This window comes from Microcaecilia unicolor, chromosome 6 (genome assembly GCF_901765095.1).
Source record: "Microcaecilia unicolor chromosome 6, aMicUni1.1, whole genome shotgun sequence".
Taxonomy (NCBI): Eukaryota; Metazoa; Chordata; class Amphibia; order Gymnophiona; family Siphonopidae; genus Microcaecilia; species Microcaecilia unicolor.
Genome location: NC_044036.1, coordinates 86,163,910 through 86,179,209, shown reverse-complemented (window position 1 = coordinate 86,179,209; position 15,300 = coordinate 86,163,910). Strand labels below are relative to the sequence as shown.

At 42.2% G+C, this 15,300-nt stretch overlaps 1 protein-coding gene across 1 annotated transcript in view; it reads left to right on the top strand.

The window, feature by feature from the left end:
• The window catches only part of TNR (tenascin R), a 198,218-nt gene that overhangs the window by 53,143 nt on the left and 129,775 nt on the right, over window positions 1–15,300 (top strand). The window contains exon 6 of the mRNA XM_030206742.1: window positions 1,004–1,264. Coding sequence (XP_030062602.1) covers window positions 1,004–1,264 — 261 coding nt within the window. The remainder of the gene's footprint in view (window positions 1–1,003; window positions 1,265–15,300) is intronic.

Here is a 15,300-nt window from a genome sequence, read left to right as displayed (position 1 = left end):
GTTGGCAATTAGCGATCTGATTGACTTGTTAAGATAATTAAGTTGCGCACGAAAATACAAAATATGACCTGAATTGGAGGAGTGGTTAGGGTGGTGGACTTTGGTCCTGAGGAACTGAGTTCGATTCCCACTTTAGGCACAGTCAGCTCCTTGTGACTCTGGGCAAGTCACTTAACCCTCCATTGCCCCATGTAAGCTGCATTGAGCCTGCCATGAGTGAGAAAGCGCAGGGTACAAATGTAACAAAAAAAAAAAGTTGCACTATATAGAATCTGGGGGTAGGTGTATAAATTTAGGAGCATAACTTAGGAACATGAATTTAGGAGCATAGCTTAGGAGTGTGAATTTAGGAGTATGTGTGTAAGTGCTGTTATAGAATTGGCACACTACCCACTTAATTTTCACACCCAACTTTGGTGCCCAGTTATGGAATTGCTGCCTTCATGAGATTGATTATCCCTAGTCCTTAAAGTCAGAGTTGACTCCAAAAAAGAGGGCAGACATGACCCTCTTCAAAACATTTGGACATCCCAGACTTGGAGGTTGTTGAGAGATCACCCTGAAATGTAGACAAGAGCCCTTTCGTGATCCCAATACATAACCACACAAAAGGACTTAAGAGAGGCATGAGAAGGATTTAGGTATAGGCTTCCTATTAATGTAGGAACACCTGATCGCAGTGTGTGACAGGGCTGTATTAGCTTAAAATACTACAAATTCTGTGTTTCAGCAACCTGGCATGATACCTGTCCTGGCCTGGGATGTCTGGGCTGTTAAGTCACTTTTTTCTTGCTTGAAATATCCTTTCCAATTCTTGCCTGGTACCCAATTTGTGTCTGGATGAAGACTACAGAAAAGTTAAGAACAACTGTGGAAAATGCATTAATACTGTACTTGCTAACACTCACCTTCTACTCACAAACAGGCACAGTATCTCCTGATTTGTATTCCAGCTCCATCTGCAGTCCCCCATCCTTAATAATCCTCTTTGTTTTGCATTTAGTGATTGATGGCCCCACAAAACTCCAGGTACGAGATGTCTCAGACACAGTTGCCTTCGTGCAGTGGATACCTCCACGGGCTAAAATAGACTCCCTTCTACTGAACTATGGATTGGTTGATGGGGAGGGTGGGAAGACCTCATTCCGGCTGCAGCCCCCCCTGAGTCAGTACTCAATGCAAGCTCTGAGACCTGGATCACACTATGAAGTGTCTGTCACTGGAATTCGGGGTACGACCTTCAGCAAGTCTGCCACCACCCACTTACAACAGGTACAGAAGCTGCAATGACTTTATCAATGGATTTCATAAGGCCAGCGCTGGATAGAATATCAGACTTTCAACCAATAGGGTGGAGTGGCTGATGGTCTAACCAGCATATTTAATGAATGTCAGCTGGTCAACACTGCAGTGTGCTGAGGACTTGCATGCTCAGTTCACAGTGAGGTTTGGAAGAGCTTGTGGCTCATCTCATCTCCTTTTTTCCATACTGTTCTTGATCGTGGTTTTTTTTTTTTACACTTTACTACATTTTCTGAGCTTCTTTTTTTTCAGTTCATTTCACTGTACTTTTTCCATCTTTCACTTTGTCCTCCTTTTTCCCCATTCTGTTTTTCTTGTCATACTTCTTTCATGCTTGATGTTTTACCGGACCTCATCCCTGCCTATGCAATTCTGGCTTTTCTCCATGCATTATGGAAGGGGAATGGCAGCACTCAAAAATGATTGCCCTTGACATCTTGCTGGTATTTGTCAATACTATCTGAGATTGGAAATAGAATAGACTTTGCAAGCACAGCTGTTCTTTGCTGGCTACCTTGAAAGTACTGGATGAGGTGCTGAATATCCAGGTATCACAACCTTTATCTGGATAGAGGTGCTGAATATCTAGGTATTACAGCCATTATCCAGATAGCAGCCAGCTTTTTTACTATCAGTTACCTGGATAGCAAATAAGATCCAGAAAATGCCACTGAACATTCCTGACAGTTCTTGGTCAATGCCTCTTATTTCTAGGGATATGCATGCATTCAAAATGACATGAGAAATGACCACCTAAATGTTTATTAAAGCAGACTGTATAATAGCTTACCTGAGGGTCACCTACTACTACTATTAAACATTTCTATAGCTCTACTAGGCATATCCAGTGCTGTCACAAGAAGCTGCAGTGGGAATTGAACCCAGTTCCCCAGGATCGCAGTCCACTGCACTCCACTCCTTGATGTATAGTCTTGCAGAAACAATTGCACAACAGCTGCTTTAAACACAAAAGAAGGAACTGCAAGCATCAGTAGGAATACATTACAGAGAACATTTGCAACAGTCATAGACCTGGCATAAATGATAGCTCAATGGTTCCCAAACCTGGTCCTGGAGGCACCCCAGCAAGTCAGGTTTTCAGTAAATCCACAATTAATATTCATGAGATAGATTTGCATGCAGTGGAGGCAGTGCATGCAAATCTCTCTCATGAATATTCATTGTGGGTATCCTGAAAACCTGACTGGCTTGGGTGCCTCCCAGACCAGGTTTGGGAACCACTTTGATAGAGCCTAAATATAGGCGTGTTGGTGCTGACTTGTGCTAGCATTCTGTAATAGCAATTATGAGCTGGATTCTATAAATTGGTGTGGAAAAAAATCTGCACTTAACACTATTGTATGAAGGGAGTGGAGGAGTAGCCTAGTGGTTAGTACAGTGGACTTTGATCCTGGGGAACTGAGTTCAATTCCCACTGCAGCTCCTTGTGACTCTGGGCAAGTCACTTAACCCTCCATTGCCCCTGGTACAAAATAAGTACCTGAATATATGTAAACCACTTTGAATGTAGTTGCAAAAACCTCAGAAAGGCAGTATATCAAGTCTCATTTCTCTTTCCCTTTATTGAATTTCACTTAGCACTGATTCCTGCGCCCTAACTTTGGGCGCCAGACTTAAGCCTGCTGAAACCTGGTGAAAATGCTGGTGCCCACGTTGGGCACGCTAACCCAGTATTCCGTAACTATGTACATACCTTTTTAGAACACCCATGCCCCTCCTATGGCCACACCCTCTTTTGAGATATGCAGTATGGGAGTTGGGCACTCTGCCTTATAGAATAATGTCCAGCCAGATGCATGTGCAAATATTAATGGGTGCCAATTAACATCAATAATTGATTTTTAGCACTCAATTATTGGTTTAGAGCTCATTATTCAATTAATTTGGGCACTCAGGTGCACCCAGAACTCTGGATGCGCAAATCTGGGCACCATATATAGAACCTGGGGTATGTGCATAAGTGCAATTATAGAATAGGCACACTACCCACTATGTGGTCCTTCTACCAAGCTACAGTAAAAAGGGCCCTGCAGTAGCGGCAGCAGCTGTTTTTGCCATGTGCTAGGACTCTTTTAACCACAGTGGGTAAAAAGCCAGAACATACATGGCAACGCAGTAAGCTTGCACTTAACCATGTGGGCATGCGGGAGGAAGCACTTACCGCTACCCACTGAAGTGGTGATAAGGGCTCCCACAGTACCCAGTTGGTAACCCCTTGCGGTGGTGTGTGTGTATATATATATATATATATATATGTATATATATATATATATATATATATATATATATACTTCCACACCAAGTTTTCGGCACAGAAGAGCGTTCTAATGGATGCAAGGCACAGAAATGGGGCAGAAATGGCAAAAACACACTTAGAGGCCCATTTATATCATAGAGCCTAAATGTTTCCACATGGATCTTCAAAGAGGGTGTGGCCATGGGAGGGGGCATGGGCGGGTCAGGGTCATTCCCTTAAAATACACGCATTTTTATAGAATAATGCGGAACAGCACCCAACTTGCATGCCAGAATTTACATCTGGTTTCAGTTGGTGTAATTCCTTGTGCCCAAAATTGAGCGCAGATCATGGATCACCCATTACAGAATACCGTTCAGTACCGATTTTTTTTTTTGGGGGGGGCATCAAATTTTGAGCATCATTCACTGAATCCAGCTTATATAGGACTGCTGTCCTCCATAATGTATTTTTACTAATGTTTGTTGTGTCCTTCTTATGTTTTTAAAGCAGTTATGTTGCAATTGTTTCTGCAAGACCGTACATTAAAGTGACCCTCAAGTAGGCTATCGTACCTTGTGCTGTTAATGTACCATTATAATTTTCCCTATCTATCTACTATAATAAAACACACCTCCAACATTCTGAAGCTGACTCCGTGGCTTCAGTGAAGGGTTCGTAACATTCGTAAGTTCGTAACATTCATAAGTCTGTCACATCTCTCTCTGCCCCGCCCTTGCGTCAAAACATGATGACGTCGAGGGCGGAACAGTGAGAGTGAAGGCAGCGGTGCACAGTTGCGATGTCGAGGGACCTATCAGAGGGAACTGTATGGGAAGAAAGGAGGAGCGTCAGGAGAAGGGGTCATTTCCTGTGAGTGAAGGCAACGGTGCACAGATGCGACGTCAAGGGACCTCTCAGAGGGAAGTGTATGGTAAGAAGGGAGGAGCGTCAGGCAATGGTACGCGACGTCGAGGGACCTATCAGAGGGAAGTGTATGGGAAGAAGGGAGGAGCGTCAGGAGAAGGGGTCATTTTCTGTGAGTGAAGGCAACGGTGCACAGTTGCCAGGCAACGGTACACGACGTCGAGGGACCTATCAGACGGAAGTGTATGGGAAGAAGGGAGGATCGTCAGGCAACGGTATGCAACGTCGAGGGAATTAGAGGGAAGTGTATGGGAAGAAGGGAGCAGCGTCAGGAGAACTGGTTATTTTTCATTTCAAACATTAATCACAGAAAGCCATCACCTTGCTAGTGCCCGTTTCATTTCTTTGAGAAACGGGCCTTTTTTACTAGTATGGTAATAAACATTTAGGTGCCTGTTTGCTAAACTGTGCTAAGTTTTTGCACTTAACATGCCTTGTCCAAAAAAATTAGCCTGACTTAAGTGCAAAGGGTCTGCACTAATTGGTGGGGACATGCCCAATATGTCCTCTACAATTATTGTGCTGAAATGTTCACTACTGCACGTTAACACTGCTCACAATTCAGATCCTGCACTAACAGAACAATCAATAGTTATCATGCAGTATGTTTTCCGTGCCATCTGCAATGTGTTATCAATGTCCATACTCTGCCCATGTCCGCCTAGTTACCACTCCTAACACAAAGAGCACATAATTCATAAATTAGTGGGCACTAACCACTATACCGCTTTGCTGACAGTTGGTGTACTTGTAGCAATTAACTGACACTAATTTGTGCATTCAGGGGGAATCCAGTAAAGGTTGCACAAAGTTGGGCGCAAATCCGTGTGTAAACGAACTGGCCATTTACATAGTAAATGACATAGTAAATGACAGCAGATAAAGACCTGTACGGTCCATCCAGCCTGCCCAACAAGATACTTTATATGTATACCCGAGTTTGATTTGTTCTTGCCTTTCTCAGGGCACAGACCGTAGAAGGCTGCCCAGCTCTATTCTTGTACTAAGTTCTGAAGCTAACGTTGAAGCCCCTTAAAATTTACACTCCAGCCCATCCCTATCTATTCAGTCACGATCAGGGCATAGACCGTAGAAGTCTGCCCAGCTCCCATTTTGTTTCCCAATTGCCGGCATCGCCACCCAATATCCGCTAAGATTCCGCGGAACCATTCCTTCTAAACAGGATTCCTTTGTGTTTCTCCCACCCATGTTTGAATTCCATTACCATTTTCATCTCCACCACCTCCCGCAGGAGGGCATTCCACATATCCACCACCCTGTCCGCGAAAAAATACTTCCTGACATTAGTCCTGAGGCTGCTCAGTTTAGATGCTGACAATCAATTATTGGTGTTAACAAGCACTTAATTGGCACTAATTAGGAGTTACACATGGATCTACCCTACACCCTATTCTATAACTTGTAAGTGTAAATTTCATATTTACAACTCCAATGGGGATGTGGCTATAGGAGGGGCATGGACGAGTCAGAGGCACTCCCAGAAATTAGATATTATAGAATACCTGCATTTGCACACCTCTCGTTGGGCACTAACATTTACACCAGTCTTTGGCAAGTAAAAGTGCTTGTGACCAAAGTTAGGTGCAAGGAGCTAGATTCTATATATCACGCCTAAAAAATCAGCATAGAAAAAAATACACTAAAGTATGCCTAAATTTTGATGCAGTTTATAGAATACGCCAAGCGCCCATCCGCGTGACTACATTTAGTCATGGGCAGTTACGCCAAGTAAAACTTGGTTGAAATACTGATGCCTAAATTAGGCACAGACCGGGTGTATTCTATAACAATTCATGTAGATTTTAGTAATGCCCATAGCCCGCCAATTCCACACCTATAGCCATGCCCCCTTTTTAGCTATTCACCTTAGAATTTAAGCACATCACTTTACAGAATATGCTTAGACATTTTTGTGTGTAATTTCTAATTAATGCCAATTAGTGTCAATAATTGCTTGTTAATTGGAAATTATTGGCGCTGATTGGCTTGTTAACTAATTAAGTTGCACAGGCAAATCTAGAATACGATCAGATTTGTGCATGCAACATAAGTCACGCTATATAAAATCCAGGGGAAAATGTGTGCTAAACTAGTATTTTTTAAAGGGCGCTCTGCATAAAGTATCCTTTACAGAATACTAGTTTAGTGTGGAACATTCCAGTGCCTAACTTTGATGCTTTATTAAGACCCCTCCCCCTTCAATGTTTTATGTGAGCCTGCTGTATGTGGGAAAGCACGGGGTACAAATGTAATAAATAATTTATGAAAGGTTTTTTGATTGGTATGAATGCTTACAAATATACCATTCAAGGGTCTTTCTGACCTTTCTTTAACAAATTTTTATGAGTCAAATGTTTCATTTTTATGTTTCTGTGTGTGCAATAGTGTTTTAATATCTGCTTTTTTATTTAAATATTCATACATTTAGTTCATTTCTAGCTCTTTTTATGAATGTCCTTTATTGGTTTTGGTCTGTATGTGTGACTGCTGATGAAATGTACTGACTACTTATTTTTATTTTTATACAAATGTTTATTTTATTTATGTTAAATTAAGTCATATGTTTTTGAATTATTGAGGGGTCCTTTTACAGAGGCGCGTTAGGCACTATGCGCATGCAGAGCGTACCTAAATGAGACTACCGCCAGGCTACCATGCCCCACTGGCAGTAATTTTATATTTGGTGCTCGCAGATAATGCCTGAATGATTTATTTATTTATTTCCTCCCACATGCGTCATTTCCAGTGGTAATCGGAGGTTGACGTGCGCTGACCGGTCACTGCATGTGTAGCGCATGAGCCCTTGCTGCTAGATCAATGGGTGGCATTAAGGGCTCAGGCCGGTTTTGGATGTACGCCGATTTCAGTTTTACCGCATGCCCTTTTCCCAACCCACTTTTTAAAAAAAAACTTTTTTGCAGACATGGTAAAAACTGGCCCGGCATGCGCCCAATACATGCGCCTAAATTTCCACAGGCCACTTTTTACAGCAGCTTAGTAAAAGGATCCCTATATTTGTATTCACATTTTATATTAATTATAGATCATTTGACCCCTAACGCAGGCACCATCTGCCAAAACACGGCCAAGCTGGGTCAATGATGGATGAATTTGGGATGTTGTTGGACAATAAATTTTCTATAGTTATATCTACCTATTGACCATCTCCACAGTTAGATGTCAGTGATAGCATTCAGATTTTGGTGGCACTGGAATCTAAAGAAAAACTGGCTTGTTTCTACCAGTGAATATCCCGAGGCCTTTTTGGAAGAGTCAATGGCATCTGTGAGCTGTTGGATTGTGTTTCTGGGAGTGAGGATTACGGAGAAGGACCTGGAAGGGCCACATTCTGTTATAGGAATAGAATGTATGAGGAGACACTAGAAGGCCTTTTGGTATTGGAGAGTAGAGGTGGGTAGTGTAGGGTTTGAAGACTTCTTGATTTTCAAGACGGTGCTTAGATTCAACCATGTGCTATTTTGGGGCCTGGGGACTCAGTCCTAGAAGACTTAAGTTAACTAGGTTTGCAAAAGATGCTAAACTTAACACATTCTGATGTGTAATTAACATTAGAACATTGACTGAGTCACATTAAGCCTCATAGGTATTAACACTGCATAGTACTTGCCGCATTAATTCCTAATTAGACCATCTGCTTATTTCAGACATTTGCATGTGCATCAGTGTTACCATCAGGGAAGCAGCAGTACTGCTAATGCACAAGCATGGGGAAATAGCACATGTAATGTGTGATTATTAGTTAACATGTTCTAATACTAGCCAAATCCTTATCCAACCAAGGCCTTAACCCTTTCATCTATGCAGACGGTGTCACAATATACATTCCTTACAAACGTGATCTGACAGAAATCACCAACGAAATCAAGCTCAGCTTGAATATCATGGACTCATGGGCAAACACATTTCAACTAAAACTCAACACAGAAAAAACACACTGTCTCATCTTCTCTCATCCCAATACAATACGAACAAACCCATAAACATAAACACCCCAGATTATACCCTCCCTATCTCAGACAGCCTGAAAGTTCTCGATGTTACAATCGACCGTAACCTCACACTAGAGAACCAAGTGAAATCTACTACAAAGAAAATGTTCCACTCAATGTGGAAACTCAAACGCGTGAAACCATTCTTCCCAAGGGAAACATTTCGCAACTTGATACAATCAATGGTACTAACCCATGTAGACTACTGCAACGGAATTTATGTGGGATGCAAAAAACAAATTATAAAGAAACTTCAGACCGCTCAAAAAACGGCAGCCAGGCTTATATTTGGAAAAACGCGATTCGAAAGCACCAAACCCCTCCGAGAAAAATGCACTGGCTCCCAATCAAAGAACGTATTGTTTTCAAAATCTGCACCCTGGTTCAAATCATCATTTGGTTCTTTCATTTTGAGAGTTTTCTTTTTTCATTTATCATGTGCTATTCATAGCAGTTACCACTGACTATACTGTCAGCACTCAGATCAAAAACAAGGTATTCCCTTTCTTTGTGTTTTCAATCCCTTAATCCCTCAGCAGCCTATTTTATATCCTCCGCTCCAGAGGTGAAATGCCAGCATAGGTTAAAATACCTTCTTTAATCTCATGCACAAATTTACACACCTTGTACATGATTTTACATGAGTAGGTATAGAATATTGGCAGTTATGTGCGTAAGTGAAGCCAATGATTATGCCATAATCAGTGCTATCAATAACACTGGTAAACGGCATTTTTGTTACAAAGAATGTGAATGGCGTTCTTAGCTAAGTCATGGGTGCTGAATTTGAAAATGAAATCAGTTTTTGCCTATCGGGCTCAGTTTTCTTGTAACACACTACCCTTTTTATAAAAATCCTTGAAAACGCTGCATTTTGGTACCCTGCTGTGCAGGGCCGCCAAGAGGGGGGGGGGGCGGGGGGACAAAATCGCCAGGGCCCGGGCCTTCAAGGGGGGCCCGATGCCAGTTCCACCCTCCCTCTGACCATCTGCCACCGGGCCGGCCCCCTGTATTTAAATCACCGCGCGGTGCAACTCTCCCTCTCACCTCCCTGTGAGGCGGAACTCCTCGCTTCGGGTCTCCTTCCCTCCCTGTATCCCGCCCTCAGGGAGCAGCAGCAGTGGCGACCTCGGAGGGGGGAGGGGAGCAGCGACCTCGGGGGCGGGGCTGCGGCGGGGGCGAGTTGGCCTTGTCCCGGGCCCAGCCAAGTTTCTCAGCGGCCCTGCTGCTGTGGATTAATTTAATTCAGCAGTTGTAATTGTTGGGAAAACAATTGAAATATACTAGGAATTACAATACAAAACCCTTAGTTTAGAAAGCTACCACCAGGAAATATGGGAGGTTTGGTAACATTGCCCATGAGTAATGCTCGAACATGTTCAAACACGTTCTGTTGCGTCAGTTGCCACCTGTAACTCAGCATTGAGAGTTCAGTCAACAATTGCTGTTGGAAGTGACTGCTTGTAGTTCTACGTTTGTGAAGGTTTGTGTTTTGTGTCATTTCAGAAGAAATGCCTCGTACCTGTGCAAATAGCCCAAATTGTTTTTGTTATATCTGTATAGAGTTTACTCTGAAATCGTAAAAATGAAAACTTAATCCTCTTGTAAAAAAGTGCTACGAACTATATTTCGGGTGTAAGGTTGGTGAACAGGACCGCAAATGGGCTCCCCACATTTGCTGTTTGATGTGTGTTACACTCCTGACAGACTGGTTAAAAGGAAGACGTCGCATGCCCTTTGCTGTTCCCATGATTTGGAGGGAACCAACGGATCACACAACAGACTGTTATTTCTGTCTGACAAAAATAGCAGGAATCACCTCAAAAACAAGGAAAACTGTGCAATATCCTAACTTACCATCTGCTATAAGACCTGAATGTCACAGTGAAGAATTGCCAGTACCAGTGCCTCCTGAGAATTTGATAGTGAGTGAAGATGAATACAGTGACGAACATGCAGAAGACAGTGAAGGGGATATGCAAACCGACCCATCATTTCAGGACCTCTGTGAATCAAATGTGCCCCACTTTTTGACACAAGGGGATCTCAACGATCTTGTTCGTGATTTAAATTTGTCAAAGCAATAGGCTGAGCTTTTAGGTTTGAGATTAAAAGGATGGAATCTTCTTTCTTGCGATACGAAAGTGAGTGTTTTTCGTGACCGACATGCTATTTTTTTCTGAATATTTCTCCAAGGAAGGTGACATGGTCTTTTGTAATGATACCGAATCCGTTAGAACAGTTCCACCAGGACATTTCTCAAATGGAAAAGCGTTATCAAGGCAAATGAAATGCCGCAATGTTGTCCGACTACTGCTGGACCTTACGGAGAGACGTTCCCGAGGCAAACTATCACAGGAAATCAGGAAAGAAATCTTTTTAGGTATGTTTCTTCACTTCTCTTTACTCTTATGTTGCTTATATCTTTGATTTCTTTGTGAACTGACACAGTTTTTTTTATAACTCTTGTAGCAGAAGCGTGTCATTTTGCCAGATACATATAATAGCTACATACGCCGACACAAGCATTTACAAAAACCATTATCACATGAAAACTGAGGCTGATACAGAAATTCTGAAATGAGATCCGGATTCAGGGAAGAATGATCTTCCAGAAAATGTATGTTTTGTTCTTGTTACAGAAAAAAAGTTTTTTTTTTGTAGACCAGTGTAATTTGTTTTTCTTTGCAGTTGATTGGCACTAATTTACATTTATACATATAACTGCGTTTAGACACTATTCCATACTGTTAGCATGCAATTTCTAGCATGCACATTTGCAAGGGGACATGCATGTGGGAGGGGTATGGGTGGGGCAGGCGTGTGCCTATCACTGCATTCATGTGCGAGCATGTATGCCTGATATTTACATGGCATAAATGAATGTGCCTAAATGTTGGCACATAAATGCTGACATATGCTAGAATTCTATAATGATATTACACCCATAATTGCTGTTATAGAATTTACATTTACCCTTAATTGTATAAAAGTTGCCCAATTTGCACACAAAATTTAATTGAATAACGAGCCAATTACTACTAATAATAATTATTATTTCTATAGCACTACTAGACATATGCAGCACTGTATACATTATATGCAGGTACTTTCTTTTTCCCTATAGGGCTCACAGTCTAAGTTTTTTGTACCTGGGGCAACGGAGGGTTAAGTGAGTTGCCCAAGGTCACAAGAAGCTGCAGTGGGACTTGAACCCAGGTTACCAGGATCAAAGCCTGCTGCACTAGCCATTAGGCTACTCCTCCAATAGTTGGCTTTTTAACCAGCAATTATTGGCACTGATCAATTTGAGTTAACTAGCGTCTATGTGGGTAAATTTAGGCACGGGATCCGTGCCTCAGTTTTATACATGGCCCAAAAAAGGGGGTGCAGATTAGGAGCATGATTTTCAATTACGCTCATAATTGGGGCTATGCACATAAATTTAGACATGGGCATTTGCACCATGTTTTCGTTAGTGCAAATGGCAGCACCTAAATTTACGCACGACTCCAAGTGAGTGCTGTTCTATAAACCATGCTTAACTTTAAGTGAGGCTTACAGAATAGCATTTTTTTCAGCACCGATTGTTTAGGCACCATATATAGAATCTGGCCCTTAGCTCACAATATTCTGGTACAATTGTAGGTGACCTTTCTTGAATTGATCCTTAAAAGCGTCGGGGTTTTTTGTGCCCCACATGGACAATGGACAGAATGTGTGTATTTTGATGTGGCCCAGGTATAAGCAGGGCAGAGTCTTTGTAAAATATACATGTCCCTGCAAACATTTAAGCCTGCATACATGCAGGTGTAAATATGTGAGACTTCATTTTAGGTGTGATTTCTGCAGGGCCCTATTTACTAAGGTGCCGTGGAGGGGCATAATTGAATGAAAACGTCTATCTCCATGAGCGTTTATCTCCGAGAATGGGTCCGTGAAGGGGCGGACCGAACCGTATTTTCGAAAAAAATAGACGTCCATGTTTTATTCGACAATTTGTGAGCTGGGCGTTTTTGTTTTTCAGTGATAATGGAAAATGAAAGCGCCCAGCTCAAAAATGAATAAATCCAAGGCATTTGTTCGTGGGAGGGGCCAGGAGTCATAGTACACTGGTCCCCCTCACATGCCAGGACACCAACCGGGCACCCTAGGGGGCACTTTTACAAAAAAAAAAAAAAAGGTCAAAGAGCTCCCAGGTGCATAGCACCCTTCCCTTGTGTGTTGAGCCCCCCAAATCCCCCTCAAAACCCACTGCCCACAAGTCTACACCATTACTATAGCCCTAAGGGGTGAAGGGGGGCACCTACATGTGGGTACAGTGGGTTTGGGGGGGTTGGACGACTAAGCATTAAGCAGCACAATTGTAACAGGTAGGGGGGGATGGGCCTGGGTCCACCTGCCTGAAGTCCACTGCACCCCCTAACAACTGCTCCAGGGACCTGCATACTGCTGCCAGGGAGGTGGGTATGACATTTGAGGATGAAAATAAAAAGTTGTGAAACATCATTTTTTGTGTGGTCATCCCCGACTCCCTCTGGGTGTAATCTGGTCATTTAGGGCACTTTTTGGGGCCTTATTCATGAAAAAACAGGGTCCAGGAAAAGTGCCCTAAATTCTAGCTACAAATGCATACTTTTTTTCCATTATCGGCGAAAGGCGCCCATCTCTGTTCGGGTGATAACCACGCCCCAGTCCCGCCTTCACCACGCCTCCAACATGCCCCCGTCAACTTTGTATGCTTCCGCGATGGAGTGCAGTTGAAAATGTCCAAGTTCAGCTTTCGATTATACCGCGTTATTCGTTTTTGGGAGATAAATGCCTATCTCCCGATTTAGGTCGCAATATAGGCGTTTTTGTCTTTCGATTATAAGCTGGATAGTGTTTTTAGCATGCCTACACTTAGCGCACGCGCTATGTAGGTGCCTATAGGGATATTGTAGGCACGTACATTAACGTGCGTACATGGTTAACGCACGTTAAAAATGTTAACGCGCCTATAAAGCTGCTTAGTAAACAGGGCCCCTAGGCTCTTATGTGTCTTTATAAAATGGGCTACAAATAAATGCCTTCTTGCCCTCTCAATCTAAGTAACCAGTTATAAAATACTTCTTCAAACAAGCCTATCCAAACGACCTAACTTAATTCTACGAACCTAATCCACACCACTAACAGCACCTATACCTCTATCCCCCCTCCACATCTCTTCCTCTTGTCCTACACTATATAACCACACCACAACCCTTCTATCTTTCAAATGTGCAATTTCTGTGCTACTCTGTAACCCATAATTTGTAAGCCGCACTGAACCTGCTATCGAGCGGGAAAGAGCGGGGTATAAATGCAATAAATAAATAAATAAAATGACCCTCTAAATGGTATTATGAGCATTCTTTTGCCCACATATAGTCCTAGGAATTTTACAAGTCATTTCCACTATTGTTTTATGCATGCAATTGACTGATGGACAAACAATCAGATTGGACACTGGACTGGGGCAGACTGAGCTAACAAATTGCTGAATTTTTCAGAGTTCCATTTTTTTTTTCACACCTCAGCTCTTTCCCTCACCTGTGGGGAAGGAAAAACTTGCTGAACATTGCCATTTTCCTCTGAAGCCAGAAGGCTGAAGGTTCACCATAGCTCACCTCCTCCTGTCCGAGTTTTTTAACCTCACTCGGCTCTCAGAAATTCCACTGCTGTTCTTTCATTCTTCTCTCATTTTTTCCCCTTGCCTCTCTTTCTGCTGTTGTCAGTTTGCAACTCACCTGGAAAACAATCTTCCTGTGAACTGTACCAAGAAAGGAATAATAGCTCCACTGGAGAGCTCTGGTGAAGAGCCTCAAATCAGGTTTTTTTCTTCCAGGGGAAATCACTGGAAGAAGTGCACAATTTTCTGATTGCCGATGGGGTGTTTTTTTGAAGGGATGGGAACTCTTTCTTCAACCATTAAACACATTGACATCCCTGAGTCCCTTATCTCCCTTCAATTCTGTTAGATGCTCATTTCAAACCTCTTTCCTTGTTTTCTTTCCCAGCTCTCACAATACTAGCATTACCCACTTCAAGGGTTCTTAGCCCAAGGGCTGCCAACAGGTCTGATGGTCAATGCAGTTGTCTATATTTATCAAGGGAAATATATATGCTATATATATTTTAAAAATTATGAGTCTAGAGTTGAAAAGCCAGGAACTACACAGTTGAAAACAAAGCAATAACTATACATATTACCACACCTTAATGCTGTTGTCATATACCTTGTAAAATACAAGACTCAAAAACTGAAAAAAAACATAAGTTGTCTGGCATACATTTAGCAAAAATATATGTGATCTTTTTAGATTAGTAACAAACACAGAGCTGCTCCTGCTAAGTAAATGATAAGGTTAATTTCAGTCACAGAATGCGTTCAAGATGTTTTCCCGGAGCAGACAGACAAGCACAAAGATGTTTAAGCCGCTGGCTTTTTACAGTGTCAAGTTCCTTCCATGCAGTCACTGTCTTTACAATGTTCTGTTGTACCAGTTTCATCAATCTTTTCTAGAAGCTTATTTACGTCCCCCACCCCCACCCCCAATGTCCAATTCTTTGTCGGAAATTCACATATAAGTCATTTCTCGGTGCAATGTTTAGTATGTCACAACTCTTATCTTTTTTTGGTAAGCACCATTTTTACAGTTAAACACTAACATCAAAGTCATACCACTTTTCCACAGTAGAAAAATTAAGTAAGCAGCAAGTTCTGCTGGTCAAAGTTTGGGGGCCTTTTATTAAAGTGCTCTA